The sequence below is a fragment of the Leptinotarsa decemlineata genome, unplaced genomic scaffold, assembly GCF_025532065.1.
Source record: "Leptinotarsa decemlineata unplaced genomic scaffold, Ldec_3_MD MMD2_tig00026314_RagTag_RagTag, whole genome shotgun sequence".
Taxonomy (NCBI): Eukaryota; Metazoa; Arthropoda; class Insecta; order Coleoptera; family Chrysomelidae; genus Leptinotarsa; species Leptinotarsa decemlineata.
The window spans coordinates 8,327,270-8,344,493 of NW_027412684.1; the positions used below are offsets into that span (position 1 = coordinate 8,327,270).

General features: G+C 31.6%; 1 protein-coding gene across 17 annotated transcripts in view; it reads right to left on the minus strand.

The window, feature by feature from the left end:
• LOC111508534 (uncharacterized) overlaps nt 1-17,224 on the minus strand; it is a 71,311-nt gene that overhangs the window by 42,154 nt on the left and 11,933 nt on the right. For 9 of the 17 annotated variants that reach the window (XM_074181589.1, XM_074181590.1, XM_074181586.1 and 6 more), the window contains exons 6-13: nt 15,572-15,694; nt 15,206-15,274; nt 12,777-12,899; nt 8,771-8,839; nt 6,407-6,472; nt 5,456-5,518; nt 5,303-5,362; nt 4,575-4,631 (exon numbers count right to left, since the gene is read on the minus strand). In XM_074181589.1, coding sequence (XP_074037690.1) covers nt 4,575-4,631; nt 5,303-5,362; nt 5,456-5,518; nt 6,407-6,472; nt 8,771-8,839; nt 12,777-12,899; nt 15,206-15,274; nt 15,572-15,694 — 630 coding nt within the window. The remainder of the gene's footprint in view (nt 1-4,574; nt 4,632-5,302; nt 5,363-5,455; nt 5,519-6,406; nt 6,473-8,770; nt 8,840-12,776; nt 12,900-15,205; nt 15,275-15,571; nt 15,695-17,224) is intronic. The other 8 variants (XM_074181576.1, XM_074181575.1, XM_074181584.1 and 5 more) reach the window with 8 other exon arrangements.

Below are 17,224 nucleotides of genomic sequence, written 5' to 3' on the forward strand. Positions count from 1 at the left end.
CATCCATAGACGAAGTTCCAAGAATCACATCAAACATATTAGTCAGCAAATACACTTCAACAACATTACCTCATAAAAACAGAAACATTGTCAATTTATCCACTTCAAAGGTTTTTACTTTGATTCATCAAAATGTACAAGGGTTCAGTAACAAATTGTTAGATTTTGAAATTTTTTTAGAAGACAATAATTGCGACATATTTTGTGTATCAGAACACTGGGCCAGAGACAATAGTATATCATCTCTAAAAATAGAGGGTTTCCAGATTGCAAACTCTTTTTGTAGGGATAAATCTATACATGGAGGGGTAGCTATATATGTCAGAAACAATATAAATTTTGACATAGTAAAAACTAATTCTGTCGAAATGGATTTAGAGGTGACAGCAATCAGATGTAAGGCAGGTACACTTGGCAAAGGCATGTTAAATAGCCTAGTTATAACAGTTTACAGAAGCCCAAACGGAAACTTTGACATTTTTATCAAAAATCTTGAGGAACTGCTCCGAAATTTAATTGTAAAATTCAAAAACTATAAGGTAATATTATGTGGAGATTTTAATATCAATTTTCTCAATGAATCGAAAAACCTCAACTTATTAACAGATCTGCTAACTTCTTATAATATCATACCAACCATTAATACCCCAACAAGAGGAAATAATTGCCTGGATAACATCTGCACAAACATTCACTATGAATTATATAAGAGTACAGTAGTAGATAATTATTTTAGTGATCATCAAAATGCTCAACTGATCTATATTGATACCAACTCACATGAAATTACAGAAACAAAACCTCGACAGCAATTTAGAGACCTTAATAATAAATTTAATATTGAACACTTTATCTCATTTTTGAGGCAGGAAGATTGGAATGATATGTATATGTGTGGAGGTAATGCAAACGAAAAATTTGAGATCTTTTTTCGAACTTTTAAATATTACTTCGACATTGCTTTTCCTCTAAAAAAAGTAAAAGAAAAACAGGCATCATATAAAAGAAAACCATGGTTAACTAAAGGTTTACTCATTTCTGGAGAGAAATTAAAATATCTGTATACGCTAACCTTAAACGGAAATGATGATACCAAAAAATATTATAAAAAATATAAAAAGTTATATAAACATCTATTGAATGTATCAAAAAAGCAATATAACAATGGCATAATTGCAAACGCAAAAAATAAATCTAAAACGGCCTGGACTATTATAGGATCAGGCAAAAAATCAAAAAGGAGGTTGGAACCAATTCACTTAACTATTGATAACAATATTGTACAGGCACCCCAGAATGTAGCAAATCACTTTGTTGAATATTTTAATACCATACCCACACTACTGGCTAGCAATGTTGAAGAATCATCAAAAGAACCCACACTTAGATACTTCAATCCTTATACTTTTTCATTTAAACCAACAACAGAACCAGAAATAAATGATATCATCAAAAACCTAAAATCCTCTCAATCTACTGGTAATGATGAAATAAGTCCTAATCTTTTAAAAAAGTGTTCGTCATTTATTGCAGGCCCACTAACTTTTGCCATCAACTGCTCGTTGGAAGAAGGTATTTACCCAGATAGTTTAAAAATTGGAAAAATAAAACCTATACATAAAAATGGAAATAAAACTCAAGTTGAAAATTACAGGCCCATTACTGTCCCCAGTGCTTTTGCAAAGGTTTATGAAAAATGGGTGTCAAATTCAGTCGTTTCATTCTTTGATCTTCATAAGCTATTCAATGAAAATCAATTTGGTTTTAGAAAGGGACGTTCAACAACACAAGCTATAATAAAACTACTAAAAGAGCTATGTAATAGTCTAGATATGGGTAATCGAACTCTGGGTATTTTCTTAGATCTAAGTAAGGCATTTGATCTTGTAGACCACAGAATTCTACTAGACAAATTGGAAAAGTATGGTTTTAGGGGAAACTCACGTAGATGGTTTGAAAGTTATCTCCAAAATCGAACACAATACGTTGAAATAGATCAGTATCAATCTAAACGTTTAAAGTATACTATTGGAGTACCACAAGGCTCTATTTTGGGACCTCTACTTTATATAATTTATGTCAATGACTTTGAAGGAAATTTTGTAATGTATGCGGATGACACAACACTACTGGTTAGTGGTAAGAATGTTACATCCACAGTAGACTTGGCTCACAGGGAAATTTTAAAAGCCCAGGACTGGTTTTCTAGCAATAAATTAATCTGCAATGATAAAAAATCATCCTTCCTAAGATTTAGTTATGCCCCAAATGGTCATGATCACAGTTTACTGTTAAAATCACAGCACGGTTTAATGAAACAGGTGAATTCAATAAAATTTCTAGGACTTACTCTCACTGAAGATTGTAAATGGAATCAACATATTAATGAAATATGTAAAAAAATAACGCCTATGTGTTACTGTATCTATCAACTCAGTAAAATTATAGATAAGTCGGTGGTACTCATGTACTATCATGCCCAATTACACTCAACAATCTCATATAGTATAGTAGCTTGGGGCCTATCACGTGAGGCACAAAGGGTATTTATTTTACAGAAGAGAGCTGTCAGAAACATTCAGAGTGTAAATAGACGTACTAGCTGCAGAGATATATTCAAAGTTTTAAGAATATTAACTCTCCCATGCATTTATATGTACCAGCTGTTAATTTTTGTAAAATCGGATCAGCGACCTTTTATCTTCTTAAACAAAAATAATTACAGCACAAGAAATTCAACATTATTAGAAATACCAAATCATAGACTGACTAGATCAGAATCAAGTCCAATTTTCATGGGTGTCAGGCTATTTAACAAATTGCCAAATCATGTTAGAAAAATGTCACTAAGAAAATTTAAACCGTTCCTAAAAAACTTTCTGATTGATAAAGCCTACTACTCCATTGAAGAGTTTATAAATGACTTATCAATATAACTGAAGAATTGAGATTGTCATGTAGGGTTGTTAATATATTATAATTTTACCTAGTTATAAGTTTTAATATATAATTTTACATAACTGTTCATGTCCTATATGTACATAATTTTTTCTTTTTTATAAGTTTATTTATATCATATTACACTGACTTGTTCTATATCATTGAGTTATGATCCAGAAGAACCAATAAAATATTATTATTATTATTATTATTATTATTATTATAGTGTTGTAAATCACGCCCAAAAAAAAATAACGCCGGCCGCCACTGGTAGCCATAAACCAATGGTGACGTAGCTAAGGGCGCGCGAATGTAAGATGTTCCCTACCAATCTAGAAGCAGCGAGAATAATGCTACCGATTTCGACGGAACTTCGACGAAATTTCTACTGCATTCGATTACGATATATAAACGATTGCCTCGAGCATATCGAAACAGTCAATTGGACGTTACAGTGCGGTACGCGAAGTGATCTAGTAAGGCGATAGACATTCATATAATAGTTGAAGTTTTAGTTGAAGCGTTTGTTGTATTTCAAGTAGAATAAAGTTAAGTTTGATTATTCAGTGTAGTCAATTATTGGTCAATCCACGGGGAAAACGTAACAATAGCAAGAAATAATTTTTTAGATTTATGATATCATTGTTTACTTAGTAAAAACATGTAAATACTTGTCTTCCCTTCAGTTTTTCGAAACAAATAACTACTAACGAAATATCCAATCTCCAATAATATATGTCAACCTGTAGACACTAATCAACAATTGTTTAAATACTAACACAAATGTATCGTTGTGATCTGTCGGAAAACTTATATAAAAACTAATATGTATACCATGACGAAGTAGGAATAGAGCACAAAACTGCGCTTAGGTGACTATTTCTGCTTTGAAAAGGTTTGTATTGAAATTGTGATGTAAATGTTTTTGAAGATGAATAAATCTGAATCTGAAAATCTGAATCTGAATTTAGTGTTCACTAAGAAATATTTCTGTACAATAGTTATATTTCTGCAAATTGCAAAACCAATGACAAAGGGATGTGATCAATAAAAAAATGAAGAGGAAAACCCATTGCATTAAAATGTTTAGGAAATTCACAAATTACCGGGGAAAATTAGGTAGAATGAGGCAGCAGCAAATTGGAAGTAAAGAAAAATACACGAAAAAAAAAACAATTGAATTACGGAATAAAAACTTCACATACATGAAAGAATTGCTATAGCTCTAGAATTCATAGATATACTATATGTAGCTTCTTATGTTATAGTTTATTAGTTTTTCCAATATTTGTTATTTAAAGCGAGTGGTTTCTATTTTTCTTTAGATAATGTTTAGAACGTTGTTTTTCAGAACTCATTTTCATTTCAACAGCGTTTAGTTTCTATCTCTTTCATGTTGTGATCGAAAATACAAATTGAAGAATGTAATTTATTATGTTGATAAAGCAAAATAATTTTTTATTATAACATATCTCTACACTACCTTGGGAATAACTTAACTACATACTCGAGAACCAGTCCCCTTGGAGACAACTATAATTTTAATTTTATGTTTAAATTAAGTATATATAAACTTTACAATTTGCACAAGTATTATTGTCCAAGGTCTAAGAATGTTATAGAAGTTATCTTACCTTTGTAACATCTTCAAATAATCCAATTTCTGGGATAAGGAAGGATTCTTTACTCCACTGAAAAATAAAATTATTGTATAACCAACCTGATAAAAACAATTCATTAAATGAATACGGTCATCATTCAAGGAAGCTAGGGTAACATTTTCATTTGCTTTGATTCAAGAGAAAAAAAATTATGCTTATGAGGAAAGAAATGAGCTTTGTTAATTCTGTTTCATATGGGGAAACAATGATCAATATTAGGAACCATTTTATTTCTCATTTACAAAAATTCTGTCAAATCTACTAATCTGGAAAAAAAGTCATATTTATTTGCAGACAATAATTGAAAATATAATAATTGACTTTAATGAAATCTCGTCATGGCTTTTAGATCATAAATTACCTTCAAACTATTCCAAATCTTCATAAAAGATATCCAAAGAATCCCTTTCAAATTCTCATAAGTAATATTTATCATTCGACAATGAATAGATTAAATATTCATCTAAAAAAAAATTTAGGATCATATATTGATAAAAATTTATCATGGTCTAAACACGTTGAAATGTTGAGTAAAATATTATCTCCTGGCTGTTCTATACACAATCAGAAACCATGCTCGTTCATGTATGAATACGCCCGAGGAAGCTTTTATAAAGCGAAACACGTAAACAGTTCAATAAACAGAAGTTTATTGATAATTTCAAATATGTGTTCAATGAACAAATGAATGAAAAACTTACTTCAGAACAGTTTTAGATGAGGCAGGATTCAGTCTGATCGTTTTAGAGTTTTGTGCTTTCCTGAAAATAAAGTTCGTCAGCTTATTAGAATACAAAACCATCAATTATTATAATAATAATCGTTGTTACAATTATAGGACAATTGTTTCTCACCTATGCAGAATTTCAGTCAATCTTGGGTGTGCTTTCTCATTCGATGAAGCGGCCTTTTTTTTACTGAAATTTAAAAAATAACAACCCATACAAAAATGCCTCAAATAAAAGAAAAAAATTTATATTTCCCAGAACTGTGTACCTATTTACTGAATAAGAGTTTAGGAAAAAATCGCTGAGTTTAAAAAAATATCAACAGGAAATTTTTATGTACTCCTCCAAAAATGCTTGTATACCTAATGAATTAATACAGGACCTTGTGATAACCCAGTAAGTAGTATCGAGATCCAGATTTTCACCTCTTGAATGTAAATGATTTTGAAATATGATTGCCTGCTTCCCTGTCTACATTTCAAATAAAAAATATAATTTAAGTAACTCATTTTTATTGTATTAGGTTGTTTCAAATGTTTTTTCCGTTCTAATGTTATGAGAAAGATAGAGAATTGTCTGAGAAAAAGAATTCTTATTGACAAAGCGTATCTTATGTCAGTAGTTTAAAAAATGGACACATAACAGTCAGAAAATATTCCTAAATTATTCTAAACAAGACATATAACAACCATCAAACAAATTATACAAACCCAGAAATTCACAAGAAATTGATTCGTTGACAATGACAAAGCATTTTCAGCCAATCATTAAAATATACCTAAGAACATGAAAAACCGTCTCATACCATCTCACTAAAAAACTAAATTGTTGAACGAAAAACTTCTGTTCAAATACATAAAGGGTATTAATTTTGTCACTAACTACAAGACAATTGTAAAATTTTTATCAGAAAAAATATCTGATTCAACTGATCACATTCTACTGATCAGTTACTAATTTTTATCGAGAATTGTTGAACTCTTTCACTCAATTTTCAAAAACATATGTTTATTGGGATTATTGAAAGAAATCATAATTGTTGTCTATGCACAAAAGCTACTGTTACTCTCAACTTACCCATTCAACAGTTCTCTTAAAATGGATTTTTTCTTTGTTGGAACATGATGCTCGTCACTGATACTGCTGAAAATAATGTGTATGAACTCTCCATTTTGTAAAAGAATTTGGTGTCCATCAAGTAAGGTAAGTTTGCATTACTGGTTTTACAACTTCGAAAGCTGAATTAAGAATTTCAGGTTCAAATTATGTTTTTAGAGATGGTAGAAGAAAGACTTACAATGCTCCCCATTTGTACCCATAGTAATACCATTTGCTCGGTGCTAATTGATACCATTCCATTGATAATCTGCTTAAGAATATTTTTTAACAGTTAAAATACTTTATAGTTCTGCGACTTAGTGCCTCATTCACCACCAATATCCTATAAACTAGTTGAGAATATAATAGAATAATTTTCTGATTGTGATTTTTCAAATCTGAGGAACTAATTACAATCAGGAGTTAGTGAGTGTGTTCGGTAATACTATGTTTTGATCAGGTAATACTGTAGGATTCAAAAAAGGAGCCTAACCTTCTCTTGAATTTTGCCGAATTATTTCACTATCCCTATTTAATCTCACTTTTCAAGGAATTTCCGTAAAATTGAATTTTCAGGAACTCCATTTTTTCTACCACTGAAAGTAAAGCATATGAACTCCCCCTTTACTTGAATTGATAACTTCATACTGATATTAAATAGCAGCAGAAATTTATTATTTATTATCTTCATTAGGGATTATAAACTAAAAATTTTAATTTTCAATAAAATAATGAAATAATGAACAAGAAAACAGTCAAAAGTTAAATCATCCAGACTGAACATCAATAGTATTGTAAATCATGCCGGAAAGAAAATAACGCCGGCCGCCGCTGGTAGCCATAAACCAGGCGTGACGTGGCTAAGAGCGCACGAGTGCACGAATTTTCCCCGCCAATCGAGAAACAACAAGAATAATGCTACCGACTTCGACAGAACTTCGGAGAAATTTCGACAACATTCGATTACGATATTTAAAGGCTAGCCACGAGGATATCGAGGCAGTCAAGTGGACGTTACAGTGCGGTACGAAAATTGATCTAGTAAGGCGATAGACATTCAAATGATAGTTGAAGTTTTAGTTGAAGTGTTTGTTGAATTTAAAGTGAAATAAATTCAAGTTTGATTATTCAGTATAGTCAATCATTGGTCAACCCACGGGAAAAACGTAATATAACATTGCTATAACTCCAACTATAAGAATATTCATAAGAAAAATAATATTTAAATTGAAAGGGATATATTTTTAGAAGAGATTAATTTTTGGGAAAGAAAGGTTCGTAATGGACTCGGCAGATATTTGATGAAAATCCATAACGTATTGAAGAAACACTTTATTGTGAGATTTTCACTGAACAGTTTTACAAAAACGCAACACAATAACTTCTTCAGGCGTGTCTATACTCGAATAGTTTAGTGAAAATCTCACAATCAAGTGTTTTTTGAAAGGTTTGGCTTTCTTCTTCTCCAGCTTTATACAAAAAATGTATAAAGATGGAGAAATAGAGAGTCAAAACTTTTTTTTTTAAATCATATTGTTATAAATCATGCAGAGCGATGTAATAAGGCGATAGACAATGTTTCATAATGAATTTCATTAGTTCGAACTTGCATTGTCTAATAATATATAAAATGATCTGAAATTTCTGAAAGAACTAATACCAATTAAAAAGAATAGCTGAAAGTAACAATTATATTAAGCGAAAAAAAACCCTGAAATAAAAATACAGCGAAATAAAATACAAGTAAAAAAATTGAACAATTAAACAAAAAATAAAAAAATTAAGAGATTCCAAACCAAGTTACTTCACGAATCTCTTAATTTTTTATTAGACTGTTCTATTTTTTTTACTTGTATTTTATTTCACTGCAATTTTATTTTAGGGTATTTTTTGCTTGATATTATCGTTACTTTCAGCTCTTCTTTTCAATTTGTATTGTTTCTTTCAGGGATTTTAATTCATTTTATATATTATTAGACATTGGAAGTCCAAACTAATGAAATTTTAGTTGGAAGTGTTTTGTTATATTAATAGTGAAATAAAGTTGAGTTTCATTATTGTTCAGTGTAGTGAATTATTATTAAATCCACGGGGAAACACGTAACAATATATAATCCTATACCGACACATTATACCTCAAATACTGTTTCAAGAGATTTTTGAATTTCAAAGCAGTTGATTCTTCAATCTCTTCAGGAATTGTGTCATATATTATTGTTTCCTCATGATAAATTCATTTCTGTCGAAAATTAGATTTGAAATTACTGATAGCATGAGGATCTTAGGACAATAAACTGAACTGATTTAAATTAATCACTTCTATCAGTGATTTATTTATCTTACCTTGAGGAAGTTGAACTGATGGACGGCGATCTGACAGCTTTCACACTATTATTTGGAATGTCATTGTTGCTAAAAGTAAAAAAAACATAGATTTACAAATCTGGGATGATGTATGTTTGCTTTTAATAATAATAATATTTTTTATTGCGATACGATCAACAGTGGACACAACAAAAGTCAAACTTTCGGGAAATTCATTCTCATTTACCCTAAAATTTCTCTTGGGAAAAACTTTGATTCTGTTCAACTAACATATGAGGCACATAGAATAATAATGGTCTTACTCCAATAATTTGAAAATTGGCGCCAGTCATCTAAAGAGTATCAATCTACCTTGAGCTGTCATTATATAGGTGGTCTAACTCCATACTTCAGTTTCTGGTCAATAGATGGCACTATCTTACTCTTATTGTGATTGAAATGTATTATAGTTCAGTATAAAAATGGTACAACTATTACATTCAGAATAATACTAGAACAACTTTGGAGTTAGACCATTATTACGTGCAATAACCGGACGTTGCAGAACGTTTTGTGTGTTTATGGTGGAATTAAAGTTTTATAATGGACGAATTTAGTGATTTCAGTGACTCTGGGTCTGAATATATACCCAGCGAAAGCGGATAATCTTCTGGTAAGTCTAATTTTCATAATTTAAGTCAATTTTAAGTTAATTATGGAAACATAACCTAAGATAAGTATAAAAACTGTCAAACCGATTTTCATGCATGTTTCTGGTATTATAGATGCAGAATCGTCACATGAAGAACATTTATGAGTTGACGAGGGATTTGACGTTGTTGAGCAGGACCCACAACCATCCACAAGTATGGGAAATGTTTTATACCTCAAATAATACATATTTTACAGGTTTTAAAATATTTACAGGTGGCCTTGCAAAAATCAAAAGCAGAAAACGATCGAGGAACGAGAGAAATTGGAAAATTAATACAAAAAAATACTGAGAAATACTGGAAAAGAGTACATTTCTAAAAGAGGGTTAAAAATTAAATGCAAAATAATTCGAAAACATTGACTGCAACTGCAGAAAGAAGTGTATTGATTTATTTTCATTTAACAAAAGAAGCGTTTGAATCATTTTGAAGGCTTGGCGATTATATGGCGCAAAATAGTTACATTTTTGGTTTAGTAAAAGCTTCACCTGTAAATAGAAAACGCCCAAAAGATGGATCTCGTTTAGGAAAGCATACCCATTTTCAATACTTGCTGAAGACTAATAATAAAACACATAGAGTTTGCAAGAAATATTTTCTTGATACATTTAAAATAAGTAACGGCCGTCTGCACAGATGCATTTCGAAACGAGAAGCCTCAGATTTCAAAGAGCTAAGAGGTACTACAGGCTCTAGAAAGTTGGACGATTCTGATATTGTGAGGCATATAAAAACATTTCCGGCTTATCAAAGCCATTATTCTAGAATTAAAAATCCAAATAGAAAGTATTTAAACAGCGGTCTAACTGTAAAGAAGATGTATGATCTATATGTAGAGGAATGTCGAACCCACAATATTGAACCAAAAAAAATTGAAATACTATTATCGGGTATTTAATACCAAATTTTTTGCATTTTAAAATTCCTCATCAAGACACCTGCAAGTTGTGCGATGATCTAGAGTTAAAACTAAAAGGTTCCGACAACGAAGATATCAAAAAAAATCTTTCAGCTCAAAAGGAGTTGCATTTACGGAAAGCAGAATCGGCGAGAGAGTCTTTATGAAACGATTCAAAGAAAGCTGCAGAAGCATACATAGTAACATTTGATTTACAAAAGGCTTTGCCTTTTCCTAAGCTTACAACGTCTGTGGCTTACTACAAAATAAATCTGTATTTGTATAATCTGGGAATACATTCCTTCAACAGCAATACTGGTTACATGTACGTATGGAATGAAACACGGGGTGGGTGCCGTTCTCAAGACATTGCAACTTGTTTAGTAAAGCATTTTAAGCTTTATGTTGGGAATCATAAACATGTCACTGCTTATTCAGATTCTTGTACAGGTCAGAATCGGAATATAAAGATGAGTTTATTTCTGCTAAAACTTGTACAAGATCCAGAAGTTGAAATCAACGTCATAGATCTTAAATTTTTGGTATCTGGACATTCTTTTCTTCCTAACGATGGCGAATTTGGTATAATAGAGTCTGAAAGCAGACGCCATGGCATGATTTATCATCCAGATGAGTGGATAGATATAATTGAAAACTCCAACCGAAAGGCACCTAAGTTTGTAGTATCTGAAATTCAACATGAAGAGTTTTTAAGCACGAAAAATTTAGAAAATTTGATTACCAATCGGAAAACTACTACGAATGGATATCACTTTAGCTGGCTTAAAATAAGATGGCTTCGTCTTCAGAGAGATCTACCCCTTCAAGTTTAATTTACGGAAACCCTAAATCCCGAAATGGAATTTTATATTGTAGATCTTTCCAAAAAGAAAAGTGTCGGTGGGCCTAGTAGGGGTTTGACTAATGTAATGCAACAACCACTTTTTCACACAAGAACTGTGACAGTTGCAAAGAAGAAAGACATGATGGACTTGCTGCCCTACATACCACCCATAGACCACTGAGACAGTCACCTGAGGTTCTGCTCAACAAAACCTGGAAGATAGATCTTCTGACGATGAAATGATTTATGATTAGACCAACTTAAATAAAATCGTTTAGATTACTTTTTACTACTTATGTTTTACTGTATTGGTTAAGAATAAACATTCACGTTATGTTCAAAAATTTTGTTGAATTGTTTATTGCAATTTTTATAATTAGCCTAATTATTAGAAATTAACCTGTTTGGAGTTAGACCATTATTATTCTATGTGCCTCATATATAAAAGAATTCAGTTTTGCATGTTTTTTTTTAGTGTTTAGAATATTAACAGTATTATAACAACAATACATATAAAAGGATACATACGTTATACTGAAGTCGATCATTCATCCTGCCTTTTAATATAACCAAAGTGAAATTTTTTAGTAACAGCAAAAGTGAAACATAACAGGTTCATTAATTTTCTCAGCAAAAAAACTTCGAGAATAATATTGACTGGAGTCAAGCAGAATGTGATGTGAATCATTTAATATTACTACAGCACTACAAAATAACTTCCGTGATGTAGTTTTATGAAAGTATATTCTTGTGTTATTGGTATTTATGGTTTAAGCATTGATGATGAAGAAATATTTTTTGAAACAACCCAAAAAAAATGCCCTCACATCAATAACATTATGTCTAGATGTTTAAAAATGCTGGGTTTTGTAATCTTATCCTCATTGGAATGTTCCATTTTGAACTTCTGTACTGCTCCCTTGTTAGATCTCTTCTTGAATACTTTCCCACAGTTCAGAACATATTTATCAGGTATATAGTATTTTAAAAAGGCTTAATTTTTGGCAGTAATCGTTATATCAAAATATTGTCACAACTTAATCTTCAATCACATCTTCAACCTTTGCATTTTCCACAAACTTTTTTCATTTACCATTAATTCTCCTAAAAATTCAGGAGAGTTTGGCTCAAATATTTATGTGAATTGAACTAAAAATGTACAACCTTTTCACACAGCAATCTGTCACACTAATTATAGCTTTCCCGCTCCAGTGAACAGAATACCAAAACTCGCAAGTAGATATCACTCAGACATACATATTTGGATCCACATTACAATCTTTAAAAAATCAATTGTTTGAATTAGAATGCTTGTAGCATGATACAGCAATACCTCAAGTATAAATTTGTTTCATTTGTATAGATAATTTTTAGTTTTAGTTTATTGTTCTACAAAAATTTAAATTGAAAATTGTAAAAATGGGTTTCAGTCAATGGATAATTAAGTTATTTCAGTTTGGGGAGCAGCTACATAAAATTTATTGAAAGTATTGAAAATAATATTCAATAAAGTAATTGAATGACTTGTATTATGTCGATAGACAATTTTTCTGTTATTACCATTTTCAATAGTATTTAATAATTTCCTACCTGTTTGGAATCTCATCGGGCAATTGTGTTATCTTCACTTCATTGCTGTGAAGTAGCTTTATTACATCACTAACTAATGACGAATTACTGTCATCATTCACACTGCTCCCACTCGACTGAATGCTAAAGAAAATCATAAAGCCACATATTAGATTTTTAATAATGGAATAGTAACTTTTAAACACCGATTATAATGAAAAATTTATAGTTATGATAGAGTAATTAGGTACAGACACTGAGTGAACATGATTATTGTCTTGAATATATACGAAGTCTGTTTGTCTGTTTGGTGAGTTTTAATTTCTCTCAAAAAATATTCATTTATTCATCAATTTCTATTTTGTCCCCTTCAAAGTACTACCCGTCAGCGTTTTTTCCAATTCTCAAAGCAGTTCTGATATGCACTTTTTGATATATCCCTGAGCTTGTTCGACGATTCAGTTTTTATCTCCTCAATCGTCGCAAAAACGGCGTCTTTTCACGGGTCTGTTCAATCTTGGGAACAGAGAAAAGTTGCAGGAGGCCAATCATGGTGAATACGGAGGCTGAGACATGATTACGGTGTTGTTTTGGCAAAAAAATTACGAACAAATAATGACGAGTGAGCAAAAGCCATGAATTGTTTTTCCACAATATCGGACATTCTCTTGATATTGCTTCTCACAAGCAGCGGATAGCTTCGAGATAATACTCCTTATTGACTGTATAACTATGTGGCAAGAACTCCTGATGCACTAAGCCACAATAATCGAAGAAAAACAGTGAGCAAAACCTTGACATTTCATCGAATTTCGCTCTCCTTGGCCGTTACCTTGGGACAATTGGACTTTGGTTTCTGTGTTAAAACCTTATACCTATGATTCGTCATCAGTTATGACCGTTGCCGTCATTCAACAATTCCTGAGCAATAGTAATGCGGTGGTTTTTTTGGTCAAATTCAGCAATTTTGGAACAAACTTCGCTGACACACGCTTCATGTCCAAAATTTACGAAAAAACTGCATGGAATGAACCAACTGATATTACGACATCCTCAGCAACTTCTCTAATAGTGATTCGACGATTCTCCATAACAATTTTCTCCACTTTCTCAAAATGTTTATCAGTTGTTTATGTGCTAGGACAGTCGTGTCAAAGATACGGCCCGCGATCGCAAAGTGTCACAAAAAGAAGAATCATGTTTTTTAGAGCTTTTAGACTTCACTCGATTCCTCCACGGAAGTTTTAACATGCGCACACTACATTTATAAATAATTTCAAGGGCAGCGCGTGCCTAGACAAGCGTGTTAGGTACCTATTTAGTTGTAGTAAACAACTCAATCATAGACAGTAACGCCATCTCTAAACAACAAGTTTGATAGTACATTGATAGTTCGTACTGGAACCTCTGGCGTAAAAATAATCTATTGAAAACACTTTCCTAACACCAGAACAAAATTACGGCCTACACATTCTAAATTTAATATATGGCCCTCTGCAAAATTGAGTTTGACATCTCTGTGCTAAGGTGTCCAGGGCGAGCGTCGACATTCACATCTTGTCGACTTTCTGTGAAAAGCTTGTACCACTTGTAAACATTTTTCCGGCTCAGAGTACAATCACCGTATGCCACTTTCAACACATTTCAGGTTTTTTTGAGCACTTAATTGCCTTTTTTACACAAAGTTTGGTGCAAATCTTTTGAAACATTTCTTTCGATAGCAGAAATTCGCCGAACACGCCAAACACTTCTAACTTTTATGCCTCTCACCAACAAACTGAACATGCTAAATAGCTGAAACTGTGAACATATGTTCGAGACGAGTGTACCAACATAAAAAAAATCGCTAATTGAATGTGCATAGCCCGCGAAACTTGAACATTCACCTTATTTTTTAACAGACCTCGTATATCAAATAGTAATAAAAATTATGTAATAGCTGGGATACAAAGTGCAATATCTCAAGTTGTTTTATGTATTTACTGAATGTTAACTTATGCTAAACTAAGTAAAAGTAAAACTATGATAGTTAGGCCTAGGTAAAAGTTGAAAAAAATTCATTTAATTGACGCACTGACATTCAACGACCTTGTTAATTATATCGTCAAAAAAAATCAAAAAATGTATTCTTTCTTGTCGAATGTGGTCTTCACATCTTAACAAATCAAAAGTCGCAGTTTACAATTGAATAATTTTGCCACATTTTAATTTCTGTTCTACACTACTCCTAATGTACTTACTAAATCAAAGTCAACTACAAAAACTGCAAACAAACTTATGGAAATAGTAACAGTATTTCAACTGATTTTTTATGATTTCTAAAGTCATTGTTTATTCAGCTGTACATTACCCTGAATGGTTATTGGTTGTCTAACAGTTTGTGAACTACAAAAATAGCATCTCTGTATGCAAGTATCTACAGTCTTTCGGAAAAAGTAACTATATTTTACCTCAACTGATTTGCTATGGTTCCTAGGGTCGTTGAAGTGGGTTGTGAATATCGTCCAACTGTTTGAGAACTACAAAAAACATTCAGTATTTCTGTATGCAAGTCAAGCATAAACTATATCATAAAAATCACATAATAAGCTAAATAAAATAGAAAAAATCAAGTTATTTTCATACATGTTTTGGTTGGTTTCTGGGTTTTGAAGAAGAGTACTTCGACCACAACACTGTAGATGACTGCTGCAGTTGCAGTTAAAACGTTTGGAGATTGTAACCAAAGAAGACCACGGCAAAACCCGGAAACCAACCAAAACATTGACTATATTGGTTTCAAATATTTTTTAAAACCTTATAATTATTCAACTAACTTTTCACAATACCTCAATATGTTTCCTTGGGGTGTTCCTATTATTTGTGTATTAGGTAATATTTGAGGAAAAACCGGTGCCACTCGGTTATTCTGCAGCCTCTGACCCATAGTAGCCATATTACTAGAAAAAAAGCATATTCCAATAAGAAAAATTGTATTAGCATAAGAAAAACTTAAGCTGATAGAGATAATTAGGTCAATAGTGCTTGTCATTCAGAACACAAAGCCAAACGTTTTGACAATACTATCATGACTGATTTTCTCAATTCATTCGCAGATGATATGTTACTGTAAATCTCAGGCAATGATATGTATGGTACTATCAACAAGATAAACGATCCCCCATCAAGACTACAAGTATATTTCAATATTAACAAAATGAAACTCAATGTGACAAAATGTAAGGCAATGATCCTAACCACACCCTTTAAATACAAAAACATCAACTCAAACCAACTCAATCTTGAAATAGATAACAATAAAATTGAATTCATTAACCAGTTTAAATATTTTGGATTCATACTTGATAATAGCATATTATTGTATGAACATTTTTCCTACATAAGTAAAAAAATTAGTAAGAAACTTTACTTCTCTAGAATTTCCTCATGTCTTTCAACATACTCCCATATTACAAAATTATATAACACCATTATCTAGCTCCACTTTGATTATTGTGGTAGCTTACTATACTCCCTTCATTCTAATAAAATTTCACAACTACAAATGCTGCAAAATCGCGGAATGAGAATTATACTGAAGTGTAATCGTTTTACCAGTTAGATTGTTTGCAGTGGGTATCGGTGAAAAACAGATTTTATAAATTAAGAATGATTTTTATTTATAAGATATTACATAAGCTACTTCCAGATTATCTAAGTGAATTTACTACGATTAACTCGCAAATACTTAACTATACTACTAGAGGAAATAATATGTTTCATCTCCCTAATTGGAAAATGGCAAACTCAATGAAATCGCTATTCTATAAAGGACTCGATGAGTTCAATAAGCTACCACAAGACATCAATCAATCTAATACCATTTATGTATTTATAACGAGGATCAGTAAACATATCCTGTCACTGTAAATCACCAGAATGTATTACAACATAATCAATCTTGTTCACACGAATTTACATACTTTAAGTGCATTATTTTATTTTTTAGTATTTGTCTTTCTTTTCTTTTTATTATATAACTATTAGTCTAGAAACATGTTTGTATAACTATTTTTATATTAGGATATGTCCTACTAAATAAATAAAATTCTTCTTCTTCATGCTAGCTTTTATCGTTGTCAAGACATGCTACTTTGAAATTTTGTGTTGAAAAAAAGCATGTGTGACATCACGAGAAATGTGCAATTATCAGTACAGTGACTGAACGACATATAAAATGTTATAAAGCGAGGCATTCAGTGTTCGACATTTGAATGAAGATATGTGAATAGCAATTGCTATTCAACAATTTCTACAATGATTTTATGACCAGTTTGCAGTTTTTTTTCATGCTCCTTCAACCTTGTTCCCATGGATCTTTTGGTGATTCCGATGTACACCTTCCCACAAGTGCACGGTATGTGATAAACCCCTGCTGCTGATAGTGGGTACAGGAGGCAATACAAATTCACAAACCCACGGATAATTTC